A 25,634-nucleotide genomic window follows, 5' to 3' on the forward strand; every position below is an offset into this window, starting at 1 on the left:
CTAGATTTAAGAAAAGATATTAAATATTTAATTAAATTTAAATTAACTAGTTATAGTCTGGTAAATCAGGATAAAATTAATTAATTAATAAATTTTTTATATTTATCAAGAAAAGAGAATAAGAATCTAGTTATTAAATTTTTTTAATACTAGGTCTAAAAACTTATTTTTCTATATTTTATAAAAATTATAAATATAAGTTATTATATTTTTATATATTTTATAAATAATAAAGAAACTAGGAAATATTTATTTAATTAATTATATTATTCTTTTATTATCTAGAATAATAATAAACTGCTGTTATATATAAAAAATTATTTTTTTAAATATCTTATTATCTAATTTAGAAACTCTGATTTAATTAAATAAATTAATAAAAATAATTAGCTTTAGCTAAGTTAGTTTATTTTTTTATAAATTATTATAATTAATAAATAATTATTCTTATAAAGACTGCTAGTATAACTGAAAATTATTATTTTTATTAATTTAATTATTAAAATTAGACTCTTACTTATTAAAAAAATAAATAAATACTAAGATTTTCTAAGAATTTTATAATAGTAATAATATAATAATAATATTTAGTATTATTATAGTTATAATAATATATTCTAGCTGGAATAGACTAGTTAAATTCTAGCTTTAAAAAAATAAAAAACTTAGTTTATTTATTTTTTTTTTTATAATTTTATATAAAAAAGCCTGGCTCTGAAAGAATTAGATTATATTATTTTTTATTTTAATTATTTTTAATACTTACTTAAGACACATTTCTAATTATAATATTTTTTTTAAAAATTATTATTATTAATAATATATAAATATTTAATATTTAAGAAATATTATTTATTTTATTATACCTGATATTAGTAGTACTTTTTATATAAATTCTAGTTAAAAGAAAAAGTAAATCTATTAAAAATAAAATTAGTATTAAGTTAATATTAATTAATATATTTTAAAATAATATTTCTAAAGTCTGTTTTAGATAATATTTATTATTTTTATTTATTAAGTATTAGTAGAAATACAGAATAGATACTGGTATAATAATATTATAATATAAAAGCTAGTTATTAAGTACTTTTATATAATAGAAATAAATAAAAGAAAATAAGAAAATATCTATAATTTAAATATTATTTTTTTATTATTAATAGTATATTAATAAATAGATACTGTTAGAATGCCCGGTATATAAATATATTTATATATAAAATATATTTTTTATTATAGATATATATCTGTGGCTTTTCTGTATTATTTTATATATTTTTTTAATAAATTTTTATATTATTATTAATCTATTTTTTAATTAATTATATTATTTCTAATATCTGCTAGTCTCTTATATTCTTTAATTTATTTATTTTATAATTATTTATAAGCTATCTGTAGAAGCTTTTTATAATATAATTATAATTTTATTTCTTATAGAAAAAACAGCTGCTATATTTCTAGTAATTAAAATAGATATTATTATTATTATAAGAATAAGATAAATATAATTATATAAAAAAAAGAATCTTTTATTAAATATAATATAATATAAGAATAAAGATAGCTAATATAACTTTTAAATTAAAGTTATATTTTAAATTCTAGTTTAATTATAATATTTTTAATTTTAATATCTATATTTTTAATCTGGAATATAAGAAGATTAATATTAATAACTTCTTTTTTTATATTTATTTTATTTTTAATAAGTATGAGTAGCTGTCTTCTAAGATTTTTAAAATAATTTATATTTATATTAATAAATATACTAACCTGCTGATTTTATTATATCTAGTCTTTATTTATTAATATATATATTTAGATATCTTATAAAGATTATTAATAAAAAAAATTTTTATTTTTATATTTATATATATCTCTTTTATATTATTTATATTAATAAAATATTATCTTATACCGGTGCTAATTATCTCTAGATTAGTATATATAATATTTTTAATAAATTTTAGAATATTATTACTTATATAAATATTAGCTAAATTATTCTATTTATTTATATTTATAATATTAATTATATTATTATTATTAAGATTCTCTGCTGCTTCATGTATAAGTTTTTTAATTATTAAAAAATTATTATCTCTAAGAACTAGAATTTTAATTTTATTTATTATAAGAATTATATCCAGCTCTATTAAAAGAATAAGTTTAAGTAGAATAATATTTACAGTCTAGTTCTTATATTTAAATAGACTTATTAGAAATTATAGAAGATATAATTAATATTTTTAAGAATTAAGAAATTATTTTCCCTGGTTTTTATTTATTATTAATTAAAGTTTAATTATTTTTTTATAATATATTCTGTAAAAGTCTTTTTCTAAATATTTTATATTTAATATTTTATTAATTAATAACAACTAGCTAAGTTATTATAAATATTTATTTATTTAAAAAAGAATCTTTAAAACTGCTTGAAATCTTTTATATTATTTAATTTATTATTTTCTTAATATTAGTAATATTTTTTTCTCTGGATTTCTTATTTTCTATAAAAACTATTAGTTTTTTATCTTAAATAATTTATTTATTTACTAAGAATCTAATAACTGACTTATCAAGTATAGATATAAAACTAGTATATATTATAATAATTAAATCTAGTAAAATCTTATTAAAATTATATTTTATAAAATAAATATTAAAAAAGTTCAGAATCTGGTATTTATAAATAAATATAATTTTAGTTTATTTTATATAAAGTATCTAGTTAATAGTCTGATTTATAATAACTTTTAAGATAACTAAAAAAAAAAATAGAGATTATAGTATATTATCTGAAAATTAAATCTGATTAAATTTATTAGATAATTTATTATTAATATTATATAACAGTTGGGATTACAGGTAAAATCTTTAATAATATAAATTTATTTATTAATAGTAAGTCTGATATATATAATTATATAATTAATATTTATCTTAATAAAGACTACTGAGATATATATTTATTTTTTTAGAAAATAAATCCAGATAATTATTTTTTTTTTTAAGAAATATCTAGTTTTATAGAATAGACAGTATTACCTGTATTTTAAATATATTTTTTAAGAATTATTTTAAATTATTAATATTAAGTTTTATTTTATTTACAGAGCTATCAGTTATTAATATTTTTATATAAATTATTTTCTTAATTTAATTATAAAAGTTTTTTATAGAAGACTTCTTTATTATAATTTTATTTTTTAGTTTAAATTAAATATAATTTATTTATTTATAGTATCAGACAGTACTGAGTGCCTTTATTATTTATATTAAATTTAAACTAGTTTTAATATTTATAAATTTTAATTAATTAAAATCTATTATTAGTTTATACAGCTTACTCATATACTAGTATATTTATTTATTATTTTTTTTATTTATAATAAAAATATTCTATTTATAGACAGCCTTATAGATTTTATATATTATAAATTTATTAAATATAAATATTAGTATTATAATCTTTTTAAAAACTAAAAATATATCTATTCTAATTTTTTAAATTAATCTGATTAATAGTATTAATTTTTATATTTTTCTAATTATTATCTGTGCCAGGATTCTTTGGAATTAATATAAAATAATATTAATATTATTCTTTTTATTTAGAATATACTTAGTTAGAAATTACTGGTTATAAAGAATTTTCTTATTATTATTATTAATTATAATATTTATTATCTAGTTTACCTGTGCAGTACTTATTATAATATTTATTTAAAAATTAGACTGGAGAAGAAACTTTTTATATTTTAAAAAATTTTTTATATTATTATAAAATAGTATAGCTATCAGCAGCAGTCTGAACTTTATATATAATTATATATAAATAAAAAATAATTTTAATAATAGATTCTGTAATATATGTGCTTTATTAAATATTATAATTTTAAAAAAACTATATAAGTTTCTGGAAAAGCTAGCTAGTATTCTTAGATTAATTATATTATATTTCTATTTCTTTATTATATATTATATTTTAATTATTTATAGGCCATGTCAGGCCTCCAGTATCTAATAAAATATAATTATAATTATTTTAATATTATTAATACTGTTTTTAAATATAGAATATTTTTATATTAATTTATTTTTAATAAAGTCTTTTTCTTGGCAGCAGCTATTACTATAATATAATATAATAATAAATAAATTAGTTATTAATATAATCTTATTTACTTATTAATTAATTAAATAGAGTAGAACTATAATCAGGATTAAATAATTTTTTAAAGATTTTATCTTATTTCTGATAGCTTTATTATATTTATATTTCTATTAATTAAAAATCTATATTTTATCAGCTGTAAAAATCTTTTATAATATTTTAATATAATATTTATATATAAGAGAAAACTAACAGCCTTCTAGATCTTTTCTATTTTAATAATATTAATAATTATTATTTTTATTATTAAATTAATATTTCTCTATATCTAACTATTTCTTATATACTATAATTCTCTTATAATTCTTGAATATAAATTATATCAGAAGATTATTAATATCTGTATTAATATTAAAAAACTATTAAAGATTCTTTACTATTTAGTAAATAATAGATTTAAAAATATTATTTTATAATATTTTTAATATATTAATGATTTTCTTTATTCTCTTTTATTTTAAAATATTATTAGATTATATCTCTATATCTAATATCTGATTAATATTAATATTATTAATTATATTAACTAGATATTTTATTTTTTTTAGTATATATAATTTTAACAGCTAGAATATAATCTTTATTTTTATATATATTTAAAATAGATTTTTAAGATTAAAAATATATGATTATTATTTTAGAATAAATTTTTTTCTATTTATTAGTAATTTATATTTTTAAATTATTTTTTTTTTCTTATTCTATTAATCAGTGGACAGGCTGGATAAACTAAAATTATCTAATTTTAATTTAGATTTTAACTTTATTTTAGTAGTACTTATAATAGTAATAATCTTAATTATAATATTACTAGTAATTTCTGCAGTAATAATAGTCTTTATAAATTTTATCTAGTAAATCTTAATAAATTCTTATTTTATAATATTTTAGATCTTTTTAGTTAATTATAAAAGATTTTTATAAATTATTCCTAGAATACTTACCTGGTAAGTATATTTTAAATAATATATTTTTTCTATTTAATTTATATATCTAGAAAAAACTATATATTTATATAAATATATTTTTTAATATTTATACTGCTGCATCTATCTTACTAATATATAGATTTTTCTAATAAAAAATATTATTTTTATAACTTAAATTCTCAGATCTCACAGAATATATAAAATATATAATATAGTTATTTATATTTTATATAATTTTATTAATATATTTTTAGCTATATTTAATTAATTTTTATATTTTATTTTAAATTATAAATTTCTATACACAGGCTAAGCTAGTTTTATATTTTTATATATTATTATTAATTTAGTTAAAATATTTTTACAGCTTTAATTAATATAATTTAATAAAATTAAATTATAGCTATTCTCTTTATTTCTTTTTATTATTAAGTTTAAAAAATTTAATTAAATCTTTTTTATTTTTTTTAGTAATTTTTTAAACTAAATTTTCTTTTATTAAAAATATTTTTAATTTTTATTTTATACCTGTGTTTATTTCTTTTAGATTAATATTTTATTTTTATATTATTTATAAAAGTCTTTCAGCTTATCTATATTTTAATTAATAATATTTTTAAATTTATTTTTTATTATACTAAATTAGCCTTCTGCAGAAATATCTAGGACTTTATATAAAAATTATAAAAATAAAAATAATATTTAAAAGAGAGAAGTTGTAAATAGAAGAAAATATAAAAAAAAAGTTATAAAAAAGAAAATTATAGAAAAGAGAATTATAAAAAAAGAAAAAAATATAAGATCTCTAATAAAGAAAAAGTAAAATAACAGTAAATAAACTATAGAAAATATATTTAATATAATAAATAATAAGTAAAGTAACTCTTATCAGATAAATTTAGAAAGAAAATTAATCAGCTTTCTACAGTAGTAAATAGCTATGAAATGAGCTTTAAATAGTTATGTATTTAGATATAATTTATATATATAGTATAAATACTAGTATAACTATTATGTATAACATAATAGAATGTTTACTATATACTTTAGTTAATAATTGTTAGTAACAGTTGTGCAACTGGCCACAACCCCCGGCAACTTACGCCAGCGGCCTACTATAGTAGTATGTATGTATGTAGTTGCAAATTGGGACAGGGTCATAAAGAGAGACATGTCATCATGAGAAACAAATTCCTTTTCAACACCATTTGTGAATAAGTTGCAATCATTTATGCAGCGCTTTCAAGGAGAGACTGGTATTTGGACGCCGGAGAAATATGCACATGCTAGCTTGTTTGCTTGCTCAAGGATCGTGAGGTATCATAAAACATTTTCGAAATGTGAGAATAAAATTTAACGCCGAATATGCACTTGAATGGTAGAGTATTGTTGTCACAGGCTGAGAGAGGCTACAATGCCATGGCCACCACGGCAGCTCCTCCCATCATGAGAGCGAACTCCCGCGCGAATCCATTGGCAGAGGCAGCAGAGTCGGTTTGCAGTCCCGGGGACGCATTGGTGCCGGTGGCCACCTCGCGGGCGGTCTCCGTGGGGTGCACGACTGTCACGGCTGTCACGGTGCTCTGCTGACCGTCGGGCAGAGTGGTGGTGATCTTGTAGGTGGAGGTGTACGGGGTGGTGGGCTGGCTGGTCGTGCTGGTCGTGCTAGTCGTATCCTGCGATGTGGAGCTCGTGGTGTGCATGGTGGTCGACCTTGCGGTGGATGAGGTCGAGCTGGAAGTGGAAGTGGACGAGGTCGACGAGGTGGTGGTGGCAGGCACGCTGGTGGTAGAAGATGCTGTCCGAGTGTGAGAGGAGGACGAAGAAGAAGATGTGGATGAAGAGGTAGAGGCAGAGGTAGTAGAAGAGGAGGTGGATGAAGAAGAAGAAGAAGAAGAGGACGCAGTAGACGAAGTCGATGAGGTCGAAGAGGTCGACGTCGACGACGAAGAAGAAGAAGAGGAGGTGGTGACAGGAGACGTGGACGAGGAGCTAGACTCACTGCTACTAGAGCTCGACTCACTGCTGCTAGAGCTGGATTCACTGCTGCTAGAGCTAGATGTAGTCTGCACGGCGGTTGTATGCGCGGTGGTGGCGGCGGCGGTGGTGGCAGCGGAGGTGGGTTCGGCCGAAGTCGAGTCAGCGCTGCTGGCAGAGGTCTCCGCTTGAGTGGTGGCCGCAGCAGTCGCCGAAGTCGTGGCAGGTTCCGTCGCCTGGCTGGTTTCTGCAGCACTCGTCGAATTGCTCACACCCTGTCGCTTGGCGAGGTTGGCCCGGCTGGACAGTGCAGCATCCTCCTCCACAGTCTGGGCGTTGTCATCTGCGGAATGAAAAACTCCGTGACGGAACTTTTCATACAGATGCAGGGCCTTGTCCTCGAAGCTACTGAGATAGCCGTGGGAAGTCGAGTCGACCACCGAGTTGGCGGCATCAGACTGATCGGCAGTCGGGGCCGCGATAGCAGCACAGGCGATCAACGACAGCAACAGAAAATGAAGCAAGCGAGTGAGGAACGCCATGGCGCTTGATCGATGTGATTGAGTTGGACGTTAAGATTCAGGGGAAGAAGAGGGTAATCCGACGATGGATAAAACGGAGTTGACTATAGTTCGATCCGACGCCGAATTGGGTAACGGAAGACTGAGTCGAGATGATGGCAGCGAAAGAGGAATAGGAAGATGAGCGATGGCGGGTTGGCAGATAATAAAGCTGGGCGCTAGCGAGAGGAAGGCTGTGAGGTGTCTCACCCAGAGTCTTCAGATGACACAGTGAATTGGGTTGAAGACAAGCCACACCGGAAGGATGAGGGAGTAAGAAGACAAGAATTGGTTGCCTGGCAGTGGATGGACTGATAAATACTAGTCAACGGGGACAAATGACTGGGCAGAAAAAACAAGGCAGGCCTGGTTCGGCTTGGCAGGTCCGAAGTGGAGCTTCGAGAAAATCCAGTCGGTCGAAATGGACAGGAATAGTATCGGAGACACGTTAGTTAACGATGCTACTAGTTTAGTCTTTCTCAAGTACGGAGTATTCCTAGCACACATTGTGGCACTGCACTGCCCATCCTACCACCACTCGGTACTAGTACGACTCGACTACTTTCCACTATACTAGGATACTCACTATTTGCAGGTACGGATAACCGGAGTTTGGATTGTCTTGGATGGATGGCCCTGAACCTTGGGGACCACTTCTTTGGCTCATCCCAGATGGGGAGGGCAGCAAGCGACGGAGGTCCCAACTAAGGTATTGTCAACGTCAGCATCAGAGTCCAGCCATTGCGCCAATTCCCTTCTAGAATAGCACTGGATGAATGCGGTACCCCAATTGTCTAGGCTTTTAGGGTCTGCAGTCGACACATACTTGATAGATAATAAATAGATAGATAACTGAGTATTATTAAAAAGTGAAGGGAGTGAGGGGTATCTTCCCTACCCGCGACCGGAAATGTCAATCCGCCGGTCAACCTGTCTGAAATGTTTCACATTTTTTTTACACCCCAAGAAAATTCTATAAAGTAAAAAGGAAAAACGGCGGGAACGTCCCGACTGAAAACCCCCGAATAAGGAAGGCAATCTGAATCAATGACGACACCATGAAATCAGTGACTTTCTTCTTTTACTTCCTACTTTACTCTTTTCTGGTGAGAAGAAATTGTGATAGGCGCAACTACTGTGAGTTTATAACGGGAGCACATGGAACTTACCGACGATCTATCTATAGCTTGATCAGAGTTGATTACTATGTATTTACTTAATTAGTAGTTACCCAGTACGACATGGTCTGTTCTTCCCTCCGTCACTGTGACTATTGGCAACCATTGTTTGAGTGGACTCTCCCTTTCGTCAGGGGAAGATAATTCAATTCTACGGTTCCTGGATCCCCTACTTCTCACGAAACAATAAGAAAAAAAAATAATTCCCCCCTTCTTCAACAGCCAGAATCATGATACATACTCAGTCTATCCCAATTACCGATCGCAGACACTTCCACCATCGGTATGTAAATCCCCTCCCGTCTACCCTGTCAAAACCATCGTTCCGGACTCCCGAGCAAAAAAACTAGCAAGAAACCTCTCCGCATCCGGTCAAGTATCGGCGAGGGGGGCTTAGCTCCGATTAGGTCCCACGCTAAACCACACAGAGCCTAGTGTCCACCGGATCGGGGATCTGCTAGGCTATTCTTGGCTCCGTAGCTGAAGTGGTGCCACTATCACGACATTTTATTGGCTCACAGCTTGGGAATGAGGCTTGCACTAGTCTGTCCCTGGATTAGTGCTCTTGATCCTGGTAGCTCATCTTGCTTCTTTCCTTCAGGCAGCGTTTAGGTAGATGAATGGGTAGGTGGCTTTGCCTCGTTGTTCCATGGGTGGCCTAATACAAATCTTATATTGAGGATGGATGAAAAGCCCTGATAGTGAATACGAGTGGGAGTCGCTCCAACGCAGTCAGCCATGGCTTATAACAATCCCGTATCTATACGACGTGGCATCAGCACTGTGTTAATTACATTTACGTTAGCTGGTATCTATTGGCTACTATATTTATCCACGCCTTGCAGCCGGCAGCAGAAGCAGCAGCAGCACAGCGGACAGCCAAATATACCTTCCCGTCGGGTTAGACTGTCTCACTTTTACAGCTGGATTAGCAAATCGTACTCTACATGAACCGTGTCACATGTGATAGTCTAGTCTAGATTTGCTGGATGGATAGTATGTCGCCGCTCTTACTGCACCACCTAGTATATTCCAATATTGACGGGACATATTATCTTGTACTTTCTACATCTTCTATACCTCAGCGTCTACTACGTTAAACTACCCTGCAATACGAAAAGCTTATTCCCCCAGTGCAAACCAGAAATGTATCCGGGGGTACCATCTCCCCGCATGAATCCACTCACACACCGCATCAGACAATGACAGCGGCCATGGGCGTTTCAGAATCGCCCCAAGGCTTGATGTGGACTCCACTTAGTTCTTTTTTCTGACAAGTCCGTTATCGTACGGGTGCATCGCAATTGCATATCCACTGTCCAGACGCTACCAAGCCGAGTCTCCTGTTCCTATTCCAGCCTATTCTATCAGTATTATCCTACTAACATACAGCCCGAACATGAATATATCTCACTGATGCCTTAAAATCCACGGCAAGGACAATGCCTGTCCTCAAACATAAGTAGCTTCTGTTCCCATTGACGCATTCCATGCGACCGTTCAGACAAGCGATTCCTCTCGCCTTGCAGTCATCGCCAATCGCAAAATGATAGCCATTGCATCTCGAACGACGATAATATACCCCATTACCGTCTATATAGATTTGACACACGTCGCATGCCATTTCCCCTTGATTGCCATCCAAGCGGAGGATAGATTCGGGAAGAGTAGCGTTCTTGTCGGACCAATCTGACAATATGACCAAAATGTCATGGAAATTCTTCGCCCTCCGACCTTCCATGACCGCGTTTCTTCCATAGTCATCCAGTGCATCTTGATCTATCCTCAGCGATTCGAGTAACGCTGCTATCATCCAGACCTCTCCACTTACCGTCGCGCTCATTAAAGGCGTGCGTCCACACCTGTCTCATGCGTTTGGATCGCAGCCTGCTTTCAAGAGAGCCTCTACCGATGCTGCTGAGCCACGGTTTGTAGCCTAAAACAACGGCACTCGGCCATGATGACTCCTGATGTTTGGGGTAAAAGCATACCGCAGTAATAGCTTTACCACGGCGTTTGTATCTCCAGTCCCGTTCGTAATCACTGCGCCATAGCTTCGTGTTACTCTTTCCTGGAGCCTCGTGGTGCAAGCTCTCAGCGCCCAAAGAAGTGGAGATTCACCGGACTGGTCAAGACATTCTATACTTGCGCCTTTGGCGAGAAGCATCTTCACGATGGGCTCAAATCCTCTCCCAGCAGCCCACATTATCGGTCTCGCCGTATTTATTTTCATGGTCAGGCTCTGCACTGTGAGATAGCAGAAGCTCAACCATGCGGTCGTCTCCAGTTCCTGCTGCAAAGAACAGCGGTGTATGGGTAGCAACCTTATCTGGCTGATTTCGAAATCTGAGGGGCCCCTTTGCATCATAAGGTATTGGCGCTAGAGCTCCACGCTCGGTGGTGTTAGGATTGGCACCTGCTTCAAGTAGGAGCTTGGCGACTTCGTAATGACCCATCTGCACGGCATCAAAGAGAGAGATTCGACCGTGTTCATCTTGGACATCGAAGGGAATCTTTTGTTCACGGAGAAATTGAACCTTTGCTTCTGAATCACAACGGAATCCCTTTTGAGCAGCTCGAGTAACAATGATCAACAGTTCACTCCCCATATATGGCAACCGTAACGTAGAAGGGCCTGGGTGGCTGCGCGTGATCGTCTTCCTGGAATTGACTTATTCCATTGACGTTTACACGATATGCAAGCATGTATACCCCGAGGCCCCGAACCATCCGTGAACATTTCCAAACCAGGTGTAATAAAGTTTATTTCCTTATTTTGCTACATGCCGCTTTGCCGGGCTCGGAGGTGAACACTCGGGACTCGGAGACCCTCGGGCGGCAAAAGTTCCGGGAGCATTGAATAAAAGTGGATGGAAAAGGACAAACGGGGATTGATTTATGAACGGTGTAATGTATGAAAAAGTGACTTAAAATTTCTTCTGGAGGCAAAAGGTTAGATAAAAAGGTATTTACACGTTCTCACAATGTCACACCTTCCTTCATCGCATCTTTCCTGCTCATACTTCAAAGAAGATATCTCCCAGAAAGCACCATGTCCACGACTACAAAGTGCACCACCGATCTATTTCAGGATGAGGTTGCCTCTCATCATCTAACCTTCAGTATAATTACACCAAATCCGAACCGTCGATCACCCTTCGAATATCCCAAAGAGGAACCATATGCAACGAAACGCCAGTGTACCACGAACTCCACCTCTCTTCCAAAAGTCAATTGTATCGTGCAAGCACGCATACCAACCAGTTTTGGCGCAGAGCTGCGGCTGCACGTTTACAAGAATAATGTTGACGACAAGTCACACCTGGCATATGTATTCGGAGACCACATTCAGAGCCGAAGCTTGAATCGAGCGAACAAAGACGAGACACAACTGGACCGAATGATTCGAGGAGCATATAAAGGACGATTATGGCCCGGGCAGACCACCACAGGTGATTCGCGGTTGAGCCATGAAGACACACCTTCTTCGAAGATGAATCCAACATTAGTTCGCGTTCATTCGGAATGCTATACCGGCGAGACTACCTGGTCGGCCAGATGTGACTGTGGAAATCAACTAGAGGCAGCAGCACGTATGATGGCCACATCAAAGAGTGGGGTGATTGTGTATCTCCGGCAGGAGGGTCGTAACATTGGGCTCGCAGATAAGCTCAGGGCATACAATCTTCAGGATATGGGCCTTGATACGGTCGACGCAAATCTTGCCCTTGGGCGTCCAGCAGATGCTCGGTCGTATGGGATAGCGACCGCCATTCTGATGGATCTTGGTCTGGGGAATGATTCAGGCAGTTCTGGCATCCGCTTGTTGACGAATAATCCGGATAAGCTCGGGGAAATTGAAGGTCCTCATGGGGAGCTCACAGTGAAAGAGAGGGTACCGATAATTCCATTGCCGGCAGATTCATCGAGAGGCTGGGAGTCCAACAGCATTGAGCTTCATAACTATTTACAAACCAAGGTACTACCTGATTTGATTCGCAAGTCTGAATTTCTTACTGATAATGATTAGGCAGACAGGATGGGGCATCTCCTGTGAAGAGATAAGAAGCGTCTGAACAATGAACCTGAAGAGTTCTCGTGTCGAATAGTTATATTGGAAAGGGAACCGGATGATGTCTTTAGGACTAGACTAGATTCTATGTAACAATACTTAATAGATCATAAGAATTACACACAGCAACTAACTTGAACACTTGCTAAAAGCTCAGATGCTTTGTAAGGATACGGCTTGCTTTCACCGGTGATTTATTTGTGTGTTCTGCTATATAGAAAACACACTAACCATAAGGAGAGAACTATTATTTCACCATCTCTGTTCAGATATCAGAGATCTAACATTCTGTGGAACAATGATAAGTCTATGGCTTACGGATAGCGCATGGTGAACACAAAAATGGAAAGTAATAATCAATTACTTTAAGCCCATTGACATTCCTACTGTGCATATCAAACATCCATCCAGAACAAATGATCTTTTGAACGTTCGATTTCCGATATGGATTTCCAAAAGCTATAAACCTTCCTTCGTTTATCGAGCAGTCTGCAAAGTATCCACTCTACTATCGACGACTATCATTTCCGTGTTCGACAGTCACGATCAATATGCTTGCGGCATTTTGTGGACAGGAAGCAGAGGTAAGGAAGCATCGAGAGGCGATTTGGGTCGAGATTCAAGATGACCTCGTGACCATAGAAACCGTTCCAGTGCGTCCTCCGATGATCCCACTCAATAGAGACTAATTCCTTCTCGAGAACTCCACTGAGGGAACATAGTACTGCTAGTGAAAGCATATAAAATACGATAGTTAACAGGAACATCGATGGCAAATGATGCGGCCCGAGCCTCCGAGCTCCCGAGATTCCGGGCGAAGCAACGAGCAAGAAGCTCAGCCCGATTGTCACCGAACTGAGTCTAGACAGTGACTTCATCGCATCACGATGGACATCTCAATGTCCCCAGAATGTGTATATAAAACAACCGCTCTTGTCCCTTCCTAGGGTGCTTCTGGATTCTATTTCTATCAAGCTTCATTCCACTGACAATCTCATATCTCAAGTTCTCCATACTCTCTTACTCCAGATTACTCCTACCATATTCTCAAGATGGTTTCCCAACACAGAGTTCACCACGGTATTCACCACGTCCACGAGACTCCTATCCAGGAGCTACCTCATATGAACTTCCGTTCGTACGTTGAAGCCCTCAAGCAAGACAACGACCTCGTGGAAATTGACCGGGAGATCGATCCGGACCTCGAATGCGGTGCCATCATCCGCAAGGTCTGCGAAACTGATGACAAGGCTCCCCTCTTCAATAACCTCAAGGGAGCTCACAATGGCCTCTGGCGTATTCTCGGTGCCCCCAACTCTCTTCGGTCGGGCAAAGACAAGTACGGCCGACTTGCTCGTCATCTGGCCCTCCCCCCATCTTCCGGCATGAAAGAGATCTTGGATAAGATGCTCTCGGCAAAGAATGCCCCACCAATTCCCCCCAACGTTGTCGAGACTGGAGTGTGCAAGGAGAATGTGCTGAATGAGGGAGAGTTCGATCTCACGAAGCTCCCGGTTCCTCTCCTCCACCAGGCTGATGGCGGGAAGTACATCCAGACCTATGGTATGCACGTTGTCTCCTCTCCAGAGAAGGATTGGACCAATTGGTCAATCGCCCGTGCTATGGTTTATGACAAGGACCACCTGGCTGGTTTGGTTATCCCACCCCAGCATGTCTGGCAGATGCAGCAGAAGTGGAAGGCTATTGGCAAGGACGTGCCCTGGGCTCTGTGCTTCGGTGTTCCCCCTGCTGCTATCATGGCCTCTAGCATGCCACTGCCTGACGGCTGTACTGAGGCTGGGTATATTGGCGCTATGACTGGCCACGCGATTGACGTGGTCAAGTGTGAGACGAATGACCTGTACGTTCCAGCTAATGCTGAGATCGTTCTTGAGGGCACTATGTCTATTACGGAGACTGGTCCTGAGGGTCCATTTGGCGAGATGCATGGGTATGATATACACAGCTTCCAATATACACCACTCAATCATACTAACTCTGCATGCCCCTTGATAGTTACGTCTTCCCCGGTGATTCTCACCCTTGCCCTCTTTACAAGGTGAACAAGATCACCTACCGCAACGGTGCTATTCTCCCCGTTTCGAACTGCGGCCGCCTTACCGACGAGACTGTGAGTCGAACTTATCTTAAGAATCCTCTCGATATCTCCATAAACTAACTCAGACTGTCTCCCCATATAGCATACCATGATCGGACCCCTCGCCGCTGCTGAAATCCACCAACTCTGCAAAGATGCCGGTCTTCCAGTCAAGGAAGCCATGTCCCCCTTCGAATCTCAAGTGACGTGGGTTGTTCTTCAAATCGACGGCGCCAAGCTCCGACAAATGAAGACCACCTCTGAGGAACTTTGTCGTAAGTTCGGTGACTTGATTTTCAACCACAAGGCCGGTTACACCATCCATCGCCTCCTCCTTGTGGGTGAGGACATCGATGTGTACAACTGGAAGGATGTGATCTGGGCGTTCTGCACCCGTTGCCGGCCCAGTCTTGATGAATACTTCTACGATGATGTCCGCGGATTCCCTCTGATTCCGTATATGGGCCACGGAAACGGTTCTCCTGTCCAGGGTGGCAAGGTTGTCTCTGACGCTTTGATGCCTACTGAGTACACAACTGGACCTAATTGGCAGGCTGCTGACTTCAAGAACTCATACCCCGAGGACCTTCAGGCTAAGGTCAATGCTGAGTGGGCCTCGATGGGCTTCAAGGCTGATCATTAGAAAGATGACATTGGATTTGTGCATGACGCACATGTGTTTGGAAGGTCCAAGACCAGTCGAAGCATCTTTGTCTGGAATCTCAATTCTTGTACTCTATACTTATCGCTTCACTGTATACTCTATTCAAAGTCTTATGCATTGTTTCCTTGTCTGCAGTTGTTCTATAGTCAATTTCTAATTCAGAATGTTTTGATTCGACTACCATTATAGTCTATGACCATCTACTACAGACCCCACGCACATATGCCAGTTCTTCAAAATAATAAATTACCAGCTTCTGATGTACATAATCAATAACACTCAATTATAACTATACACCTATAGAACCTATATAATACAAAAAGCTATAAAACCATATGCACCACACAACTACAATCCTACCCCCCACCCTCATCCCACAACCGATGCTCCAACCTCAACTCCCCGGGATCATTCTCCTCAAACCCAAAATTCCAAATCCGTTCAGCCATCGTCAATCGCTCCCTATGCTTCCCCAGTGCATTCGTCTTCGAGCTCCTACTCCCAACATGCTGCAATACACTAGGCGTCAACGCCCAGCGAACCTCCCCGTTCTGGTCGGCGTAGCTCTCCGTGAGCATATCCACATACCCGACTTTATTCCTCTCGTACCAAGATACCAGGTCTCCGATGCGGGCCTGTGGAAAGACGAATCCCTGAGAGCAGCAGCCGAATTTGGGCATCGTGTGCACGCCCTCGGGGATTGGGAGCATTGTGTGCCGTCCGGCGGCGAAGAAGAGGGTGATTAGGAGGGGGGTGACCACTAAAGAGAGGAGGGTTATGGTCTCGTTCGAGAGGTGTCTGGCTGTATAAGGGCAACAGTATCGGGTTGCTGTTGTTGTGGCCACGATCACAGACACGGCGAGGAGAGAAAAGAAGAGGTAGATGGGCCATTCTTCTGAGTTCCATCCGAGGAATATCTCCGTGTAGAAGAGTCGGAGATATAGCCCTGTGACGATATCTCTATTAGCTTATCCCCCACGATGATCTGCCGCCGAAGGGTATAATCATATCTTACACTGCTGATCTCCCCCCTCCTCCGCCTTCCGCTCCGCGACATCCAAAGCCTGCTTGGTCCGATGAAACCACCCATCCAAAGCAACGACATCATCCTCCAGCATGACTGTATACGACGTATTTTGCTTACCGCACTCTTTAAGAAGATACGTATAATCAAACAGACCCTTCTCACGAGCGAACTTCTTCGCTTCTGGCGTCTCCAAACTGCGAATACGTTCTATATCCACCACATCCGGATCATAGACAAGCACCTTGTCAGCGAGAGCACGGAGCCACGGCTCCATATACCCCGGATGCTCCGCAGGATCAGAATGCGCGATGAAGATGATAAGGTACATGTCTTCTCTCTCTGTCGCGGTAAGGCCCTCCAGGATGGAGCCGACTGCGCCCTGGAGGTAGCGTGCACCCTTTCGTGCTACCGAGGCAATTCCGACGCACATATTGGGATGGGCAGATGCTTTGGTCTGGAAATGCTGGGGGAGGGTGTTGCTGTTGGCTTGTTGGATGAGTTCGTTGGCTTGTTCTGCGCGGAGGGTGGAGTAGGCCGGCTTGTATGCTTGGTCTTCGGCGAAGAAGGCGGATGTCGGGTCACGCCAGCATGTTAGACGGGCTAGGTTGATTGCTAGGCCGTAGAGGAAGATAAATATGAGTAGTAGGTGACATATGTGTGTGTTCAGAAAGATGAGGGAACATGGTCGTAAGAGTCGCCTTGGGAGAAGCATTTGGGGCTTGTTGGATATACTGTCGTGGGTATCGTGGGTTGGGAAACATTTGACAGGTTGCGGAAGATATTGGGTTGCTTGAGTTAAGTAGTAATGATATTTGGGAGACCAAATGTACTCGCTTGGATGATTTGAAGTACCTAATAACGGTTTAATTTGCCTATAATCTCTCTAAAAGCCTCCCCCGGACTACGCTAGTAGGGCCTTGTAGGGATGAATGGTCCCCTTAGCGTGAGACCCCTTGAAGCGATGTAACATTAATATAATAGTTGGACCCTGAGATGCATGTTTGTGAATCAGCATTGTCTCTCGGTGTCCTAATGCGCATAAAATCTCCCAGGTACTTTACCGAAACGCTACGATATCCCCGTAGGGAGATAGAACGAGTCATAAGGACTCTGTAGGGTCTGGTGGAGACCTCTTAATACGATGTTGGTCCAACATAAGAGGGGAACATGACGTGGGTTACTCTCAATGGTTCGTTCAAGGCTGTAAGCGCTGCTTTGCGACGGATTCTCCCGACATGGCATCCCAGCTCATGCAAGCCTTTCAACCGGCCCAAGCCACCAAGCCGCTAGATCGGGACCGACTCCATCTAATGCGGACTAAGTTATTAGCACAAAACACAGGTTTCCAATCATATGGCACTCAAGTGGATGACAAGGAACCGAACTGGTCGGGGTAACAAGGCTGCTACCCCCCTAATGCTGGAATGTTCTCACAAAAATCGCGTTTTTCAACATCTGCACACTTGAACCTTCGTGGTAGCCTTTATCAGTCGAACCTGCTCCGGGGATCTAGGTCTCATAGAACCGATGACTTGCCTCATTAGGGAACATCAAACGCACGGCGAGGTATCTGTCCATAGGTGTGATGGACTGCGTCATCGACTACCGCTACACACAAGCTGTCGGTAGCAGAAAGATAGAGGTCCAAAAAAAACGATTTTCAGATTATCACGGTCGTGCTGCGTTCCTCTGGGGATCCAAAGACAACGGCATGATCCCCTTAATGTCAATATTGGCGGTTGGGATAGTTGCTCTCAGGACCTGGTCGAGACTTTACCTTGTATAGGAATGTACTGGACTTTGCTCTTCTCATGTTTCTCGATGCCAGTTCTAGCTCCGAGCCGTTTTCAATGTCCACAAAAGCAGCTTTGAGTGCTGTGGGTATACAGAAAGTATTTCCGACCGTCGAATTAGAGTCTCGGGAACTCGGGAGCAGACATGCTCGCGAAGTTCATCACCTCAGTCCAGGTATGCTATCAGAACAAGCTCCCGGCCGTGCTCCCTCGCTCCTCATCCTCACCAGCCAGATCTCCATTGTGTGGAAGATGCCATGCTCCCCACTATCATGTTGATTACCATAGTTTCTCAAGGCTCGGGGGATGAAGTGGTAGCATCAGCCTGTAATATGGGGTGATGATATCAGAGACCTCATGGGCGAAGGAGGTAACAGCGGCGATACAGTCTTTGAGTAGGTTGTCGAGCTTCCAAACGTCGTTGGCATGAAGGCAATCCACTGAAGCAAATCCAATATCCTCAGTCTTCACGATAGCATGGAGATGTGCTTGTTGGGTGTGTCTTCGAGGGTGATCGTGCAGGGAGTGTGGACGTGCTGGATGCCGTGAATGGCCGCCCGTGGTGGAACTTGGTTCGATGTGTTTTGACGCGACTTCAGCATCAGTGTAGGAGGCTACAACATTGTCAATTTCGACTCTCCCTCCCTCGCTGAGGGCAATGTCCGTTAGGCTCCATCCGTAAAGAAAGTAAAATTCACAACCGACCCACGAGTGTTAAAATAGTTTCAGACTGTCAATTCCGCATTTCCTGCTTTCAAGACCACCGCGTTCTTGAATCCATCCACAGTTTGTGTAGAGCGATCAGTGATGCTGTCCATCACGCTGATCATGGAGAACTCATAAACTTCTTGGAAGTACATAGACGAGCATAATGTCTGCGAAGGCTGGGACTTGGAGCGGACCGACCGTGTTCGGTATTCTCAAGGGCGATTGGGTTTTCGCTATTATGGAAAACTGTTAGTTATTTATCATTGTTGTAGACGTTTATAAACCCGCACGAGAAAAGAGAAGGAAAGTTGATCAATGGAGATGATTCACTTATCTTTGCTGAATGTAAACAGGAAAAACAGCCGAGGTGGGAATAATAAGTGCTTTCTGGTTGTGGGACGGTAAAGCGGACACACCCGCGGTGTCTTTTACTGTTCAGAAGGCAGGAAATGGAGACATGACAGTGTCAGACCTTAGGTAATGGACGACATTGAGGATCTTAGCTTGGGTGACTTGTAGCTGAAGAATGAGTGGGTTGCGAGAGATGTTCAGTACTTGCAACGAGCCATAATGATGCAGCTTCATCACTAGTTTTGTCAAAAGTGCTGCTCAGGAATATATATATATATATATAGATATATATTGGATATCTAATGTATGAATAGTAATAGCCTTCACAACAGAGCAGTGCTATAAGTCCCAGGGTAGGTTACAATGACAAGGCTAAGGTGAGATTAGAAGCTACGAGTAGTAAATACTCTTCTGAGCCGGTACTCTACAGGTGTATCACCACTGGAAGTAGAGCTCCTGATATGAAGATAGAGCCACAAATAAAGATGGTATTAGATGCTGCCACTGTTCCGGAACGAATGAGTAGAATCACTATTTACTATTCGGCATTCGTAACGTCGACTATAATGTATAACTTCGGTCGGAGGAGATGCTAACTATATATATTCTATCTACTATTTGTGTCGATATTATCAAGAAATAAGGATAGAGCTCAGTCGGGCGTAACCAACAGTTGAGTGAAGGGATCGCTTCAGAGTCGCTTATACAATAGCACAAAACATGTCATTCCAGTCCTGGCCAGTCAATGAGACGAGCACATGCTCGGAAGAATAGAAGCTGCAGGTTGCTGCCTAAATTTGGGGAGTCCCGTCATTTCTGGTGGGTGGAGCGGTGGTGCAATCTAGACTCTTCGTCTCGGTTGCAGAGGGTTAGACGTGGAGTCCGATGGATTTCTTGGCGACCGATTGGCACACGACACTATACCGACGGGCTGATCGGTATTTAGCAATATGTAACAAACAAGTAGAAGATATTAAGACCCTCTGGATTTGAAAAGGTGTTTCCCTTTTGGCAACTCGCAGTGAAACGAGGTGAGACCGGGTTGAAGTGTATGCCTTAGACACCCAAACACACTCTGTGCGAATGCCAAGAGTCTCGGCTCGGTCGGACTGGACCAGTCAAGTCTCAGTTGTTTGCAGGCACCCAGATATTTACAGACAGTATGGCTCGTTGGCTACATTAGGTCTTGTAGGAGTGGACTCGCGCTATATCACATGGCTAACGGTTTTAGGTTCCAAAGCGGTAATATGCCAGATGCTGAAACATGCCTCTGATTTGGTTTACCGTTGGAGTAAAGACACACCTGGTTAGGAAGGCCAGTGGCACACAATGGGCGGCGCTAATCGGCTCCGGCGGGGCCCCCGAATCCGTGCGTTGACGTCAGCTTCCTATTTTTGGTGAGACATGGGCTGTCGAATAGATAGTAGGCAAGCCATGTTCTTTGATTACCTTTGTGATAATGCAGACACTGAAGCCAGACTGTGCCTATATACTTGTGGCAGCGTCCTGTGTGCGAGGATTGAAGCTCGAGATATCCCGAAGCAACATTTAGTTCTCAAGTACTGTCGCGATAATAGGAGTGGATGGCAATTGCCAGCCAGAGACATAGCATCCAAGTGAATCCGTGAAGGTTTTCCTTCAGTTCCAAGTAAGGGAGACCGTGTCGGTCGCACAAAGTCCATGCGACCAATCTATCGAAGCCATGCCACCACCTCAACTAATTATAGAATCCGACAAGATCTTTGGAGGGTGGAAAGCGCTTGCATATAAAGTACGTGGATGCAATTGGTGTTGGCGCTGGCATGAGTGTCTCAGTAGAAGAATGGTGAGAAGGCGGCACTGCCGTATGGTCGCTGAAGTTCAACCCAACCACAGCATCTGAGAAATGCCCAGTCGCCCAGAGGCAATAGTTCCTGGCACAGAGTCATGGCCTACCATAATACCATCTTGCCATTACCGCCCCAAGGAGTGCTCATCTTGGCTCTCTACCAACCGTACTCAAGTAGTATGGCTCTGAGGTAAGAAAGCCACACCAGGTCCCTCTGCAGTGGCGAGACAAAGCAGGAGCCACGTTCCGTGCAGTCGAACTGAAACAGTTAGTTTGTAAATATAATCTTTCTGGGAAACCTTGATGGGACCGATCTTCCAGGCACGGCAGGGAGCGGGAAGCCTGGGTTGGGACCCCGGAAAAGGACGAGACTCCTTTTCCGCTGGAAGGTGCCTTGCTTTTGCTACTAGCGTGTGGCGGCAGGAGAGAATTTATACCCAGCCCTTGAGGTTGGTTAATCAGATGGCTGGCTACTCAGGGATCTGACTAGAATGCCAGTATCATTTCTGACTATCTCTTGCCTGTGTTAAAGATGTGAATGGCCCGTTGTGAGCGATGGAATGTCAACCCTTGTAACGAGCAACCGAGCTGGTACGGGCCATCAGGGTCCCAAGGGACTTGCCAGGGACCATCCAGGGACTTTTCAGGGACTGGCCCCACCGGGAACTCTTGGCATGCTGGGGGCCCCACCCACACGGTCGAAAAGATGAGCAGACGAGCAGCTTTCTTTGTGCGCCTCTCTTGGCCTGCATTCTCATTTGTTCCGGCCAGGGAATCGGACGGGGCCAGTCCCTGCAAAGTGGCCACGGCAGCCTTTCATCGGCGCCTTGGCCCAGTGTGAGACCCTTTTTCGCCCACAGGCGATCTGACGATCGGGATGGCCACAATACAATCTCCCCTGGGACTTCCGCTGACCTGCCGTTTGGGGAGTGTTGGATCTCCCCATGAAAAAAAAGGAAAGAATCGCTTGGATGCTTTCCTCATTGGTCCGTAGCATCTAGTTTGAGCGGAACCAACAATTTCCCACACATGCCGTGGCTGCTTGCAGGCGTAATGTTTGTTTGCTTGGCAAGACCCTGACGGATTCACAAAGGCGCGAGCAAATTACCCCAGTGGATGTCAATAATGCAATGCAGAAGGGATGGTCGGCCTGCCTCTGCCTGCTTTAAGGCGTGTGCCACCCACTCCCTCCTTCCCCCCCCCTCCCTTCCGCTTCCATATTCGCTGGCTGTTTTTGCTGTTTCCTCCTTCACCCTTTCGGTCGTTCAACCTCGTCGCCGCTTTTCTTCCGGCATTCTTCAAATTCCTCTTCAGTCACTCGTTCAGACCTCTTTTTAGTCTCTCGCTTCTTCTTCGCTCGCTGTTCTCTAGAACCATCCTATATCCGGCGCCGTCTGCATATTTCATTACCATACCTTCTCAGTCATCTCTCACTGACAGGCCGCCCTGACACTCATTCTTTGTCTTAATAACATCTACCTTGTATCTTCTCAATCATTATCACTCATAATGAAGGGCACCGCTGTCGCGACTGCCCTCGCTCTTGGTGCCTCCACCGCTCTCGCTGCGCCTTCGTCGACCATCAAGGCCCGTGATGATGTGACGGCCATCACCGTCAAGGGCAATGCCTTCTTCAAGGGCGACGACCGATTTTACATCCGTGGTGTCGACTACCAGCCCGGTGGTTCCTCCAAACTCGCTGACCCCATTGCCGATGCCGATGGCTGCAAGCGTGACATCGAGAAGTTCAAGGAGCTCGGCCTGAACACTATCCGTGTCTACTCGGTCGACAACTCCAAGGACCACGACGAGTGCATGAACGCTCTGGCGGATGCTGGCATCTACCTGGTGCTGGATGTCAACACCCCCAAGTACTCCCTCAACCGTGCCGATCCCGCCCCGTCGTACAACGATGTCTACCTGCAGTACATCTTCGCCACGGTCGACAAGTTCGCCAACTACAAGAACACCCTGGCTTTCTTCTCGGGTAACGAGGTCATCAACGATGGCCCCTCCTCCAAGGCTGCTCCCTATGTCAAGGCTGTCACGCGTGATCTGCGCCAGTACATCCGCAGCCGCAACTACCGTGAGATCCCTGTCGGATACTCTGCCGTAAGTCCACACATCAACTCCACTACGAATTTCAGTTGGAATAGATACTAATGAGGACCGCTGATGCAGGCCGACATTGATACCAACCGTCTTCAGATGGCTGAGTACATGAACTGCGGTACCGACGACGAGCGCAGTGACTTCTTCGCCTTCAACGACTACTCCTGGTGCGACCCCTCCTCTTTCACCACCTCCGGCTGGGACCAGAAGGTGAAGAACTTCACCGGATACGGCCTGCCTCTGTTCCTGTCCGAGTATGGCTGCAACACCAACAAGCGTGAGTTCGAGGAGGTCAGCGCTCTGTACGACACCAAGATGACCGGCGTCTACTCTGGTGGTTTGGTCTACGAGTACTCCCAGGAATCCAGCAACTACGGTCTGGTGGAGATCGATGGCAACAACGTGAAGACCCTGTCCGACTACGATGCGTTGAAGTCGGCCTACTCCAAGACTAGCAACCCCGAGGGTGACGGCGGCTATAACAAGACCGGTGGTGCCAACCCCTGCCCGGCCAAGGACTCCCCCAACTGGGATGTTGATGGAGACTCCCTGCCCGCCATCCCCGAACCTGCGAAGAAGTACATGACTCAGGGCGCAGGCAAGGGCGCCGGATTCTCCGGCTCTGGTAGCATGAACGCCGGCACTGCGTCCACCAGCACCGCGACCCCCGGATCGGGCTCGGTTAGCTCCTCGAGCTCCAGCTCGGGCTCGAGCGGCACCTCGACGAGCTCCACGGGCGCTGCTGCTGGACTGCAGATTCCCGGCCTCGCCATGGCCCCTGTGATGGTGGGACTGGTGACGGTGCTGTCCACCGTCTTCGGTGCCGGACTCGTCCTGCTGTAAGGAATGAGTTGGGTGAATGATCTTTCGTATCTTCTCATGCGTTGGTTCTTTGCGTTGTGTCTCTTTTCTCTTTTTTTCTTCTCTTTCTAATTTTGTTTGCTGCCGGAAGGGGGGTTAAGTAGTGCCGAGTGGGTCTCGGCGCGAAGCAGCATTCTGACATGTGTACAGTTGGGTTGGACCATCCTTAGCCGGTGCCAGTCGATGTGTAGAGTATCTAGTAATGAACGGAACCCAGGTAGCACCCCTGCTTTTTTTCAGTATTTCCTACTTTCCCACATGGTGATTGTCTGGACAGTGCAGCAGAAAAAATCAATCGTCCTATTCCTGTAGGCTGGCCAGATGGGCCCACATTTGGGGGGGGGGGGGCGGACCGGAGTTTTGCAGGGAAAATAGATTGCAGCGCCGCTGGTCTGACACTTTGCCCGTCTCAGGTTTGGCCGCCGGAGGATCTGGCCGGGCGGCTGTCTCCATCCCTCCGTCACAGCACTCGTGCTCCTGGCAAACTCTCTCTCTCTCAATCTATCTACTCCATCTACACTATCTATCTATCTACCCCTCATCATGCAACGGTCAGTCCTGGTAGCTGACCCATTGAGGTTCCTGGCCAGTAAGTCATCCCGGGTCCCTGAACTTGGCCCAAGAATCGCTTGGCTCATCTCGAAATAGATCCATAGCCAGTCTCCCTCCTCGATGGGTGGGTTCCCGGACATTGTCCCGCACCTTGGCAGCCCTTCCAGTCTCTCTCCCGACGATAGAGAGAAAAGAGACCGAGACAATTCTGGTGGCACTCGGTCAATTCCGGTGGGACCCCGTTCACAGAGAGAGACGGTGGATGTGTCGAGGCCAATAGTCCCCCCGACTATGGGAGGGTGAAGCCAATGAGGAGTACGGGTTTAGTGAGCAATCCACCAGCGCGCGAACTTCACGGAGGAGGAGTGTTTTGTTTAAATGGGCTTGGCTAGGAACGAGCTCCTGGGCGCCATCATGCTCAAACCACGGCGGCCGTTGTGTGAAACTCGTGCCGTTTAGTGAGGCTTGGCACGTCCCACTGAAGAAGATAAACCTCACAGCTAGAAGCGCTCTAGCAGTCCCGCCGGAAATTGCTTATCTTGCTTCGAGCCACTGACAGCCGCCATCCCCCCGTCAGAATGGAGGCCGATGGCCGAGAATGCCCTCATCCATCTCTCCTTTGGGCGTCTGAAGTGTGGGCGTCTGCCCAGCCAGTGTCCACCCACTCAATTTCTTCAATGCATTAGCCTTGCCCTCCGCCCTCCCCCTTCAATATGATTATCATATCACCACCGTTTAATG

The 25,634-nt window shown here is 41.2% G+C and overlaps 6 protein-coding genes across 6 annotated transcripts; 3 read left to right on the forward strand and 3 right to left on the reverse strand.

The window, feature by feature from the left end:
• Positions 1-6,116: 6,116 nt before the first annotated feature.
• On the reverse strand, positions 6,117-7,905 carry BO79DRAFT_209431 (putative GPI anchored cell wall protein (Dan4)). The gene is made up of 2 exons (XM_025682600.1): positions 7,115-7,905; positions 6,117-6,910 (listed from the first exon to the last, which is right to left on the reverse strand). The coding sequence occupies exons 1-2, from the start codon at positions 7,629-7,631 to the stop codon at positions 6,522-6,524; spliced, it is 906 nt and encodes a 301-aa protein (XP_025538921.1). The 5' UTR covers positions 7,632-7,905; the 3' UTR covers positions 6,117-6,521.
• Positions 7,906-11,007: 3,102 nt separating this feature from the next.
• Positions 11,008-11,436, reverse strand: BO79DRAFT_255795 (ankyrin repeat domain-containing protein; the record flags this gene model as incomplete). The annotated part of the gene is made up of 1 exon (XM_025686151.1): positions 11,008-11,436. The coding sequence occupies one exon, from the start codon at positions 11,434-11,436 to the stop codon at positions 11,008-11,010; it is 429 nt and encodes a 142-aa protein (XP_025538922.1).
• Positions 11,437-12,044: 608 nt separating this feature from the next.
• BO79DRAFT_107396 (GTP cyclohydrolase II) lies at positions 12,045-12,809 on the forward strand (the record flags this gene model as incomplete). The annotated part of the gene is made up of 1 exon (XM_025677899.1): positions 12,045-12,809. A coding segment is annotated over one exon (765 nt), but the record flags the coding sequence as incomplete, so codon positions are not given.
• Positions 12,810-14,023: 1,214 nt separating this feature from the next.
• BO79DRAFT_229132 (UbiD family decarboxylase) lies at positions 14,024-15,640 on the forward strand (the record flags this gene model as incomplete). Its single annotated transcript, XM_025684015.1, has 3 exons — positions 14,024-14,850; positions 14,916-15,030; positions 15,101-15,640. The coding sequence occupies 3 exons, from the start codon at positions 14,024-14,026 to the stop codon at positions 15,638-15,640; spliced, it is 1,482 nt and encodes a 493-aa protein (XP_025538924.1).
• Positions 15,641-16,017: 377 nt separating this feature from the next.
• On the reverse strand, positions 16,018-17,400 carry BO79DRAFT_245846 (uncharacterized protein; the record flags this gene model as incomplete). The annotated part of the gene is made up of 2 exons (XM_025685503.1): positions 16,018-16,607; positions 16,677-17,400. The coding sequence occupies 2 exons, from the start codon at positions 17,398-17,400 to the stop codon at positions 16,018-16,020; spliced, it is 1,314 nt and encodes a 437-aa protein (XP_025538925.1).
• Positions 17,401-22,526: 5,126 nt separating this feature from the next.
• gel1 (1,3-beta-glucanosyltransferase gel1) lies at positions 22,527-24,582 on the forward strand. The gene is made up of 2 exons (XM_025688644.1): positions 22,527-23,480; positions 23,550-24,582. Exons 1-2 carry the CDS (start codon positions 22,878-22,880, stop codon positions 24,321-24,323), a joined length of 1,377 nt encoding a protein of 458 aa, XP_025538926.1. The 5' UTR covers positions 22,527-22,877; the 3' UTR covers positions 24,324-24,582.
• The last annotated feature ends 1,052 nt before the right edge of the window (positions 24,583-25,634 follow it).

The sequence above is a fragment of the Aspergillus costaricaensis genome (assembly GCF_003184835.1).
Source record: "Aspergillus costaricaensis CBS 115574 unplaced genomic scaffold BO79scaffold_18, whole genome shotgun sequence".
NCBI classification, from domain to species: Eukaryota; Fungi; Ascomycota; class Eurotiomycetes; order Eurotiales; family Aspergillaceae; genus Aspergillus; species Aspergillus costaricensis.

What these genes read in the sequence shown, in the direction of transcription:
- BO79DRAFT_209431 (XM_025682600.1), bottom strand. Translation starts at nt 7,631, where the DNA reads ATGGCGTTCCTCACTCGCTTGCTTCATTTTCTGTTGCTGTCGTTGATC. An exon ending in TGAGTCGAGCTCTAGTAGCA is followed by an intron (nt 6,911 to 7,114) that starts GTGAGTCTAGCT and finishes ACACTCGGACAG; the next exon opens with CATCTTCTACCACCAGCGTG.
- gel1 (XM_025688644.1), top strand. Translation starts at nt 22,878, where the DNA reads ATGAAGGGCACCGCTGTCGCGACTGCCCTCGCTCTTGGTGCCTCCACC. An exon ending in TCCCTGTCGGATACTCTGCC is followed by an intron (nt 23,481 to 23,549) that starts GTAAGTCCACAC and finishes CCGCTGATGCAG; the next exon opens with GCCGACATTGATACCAACCG.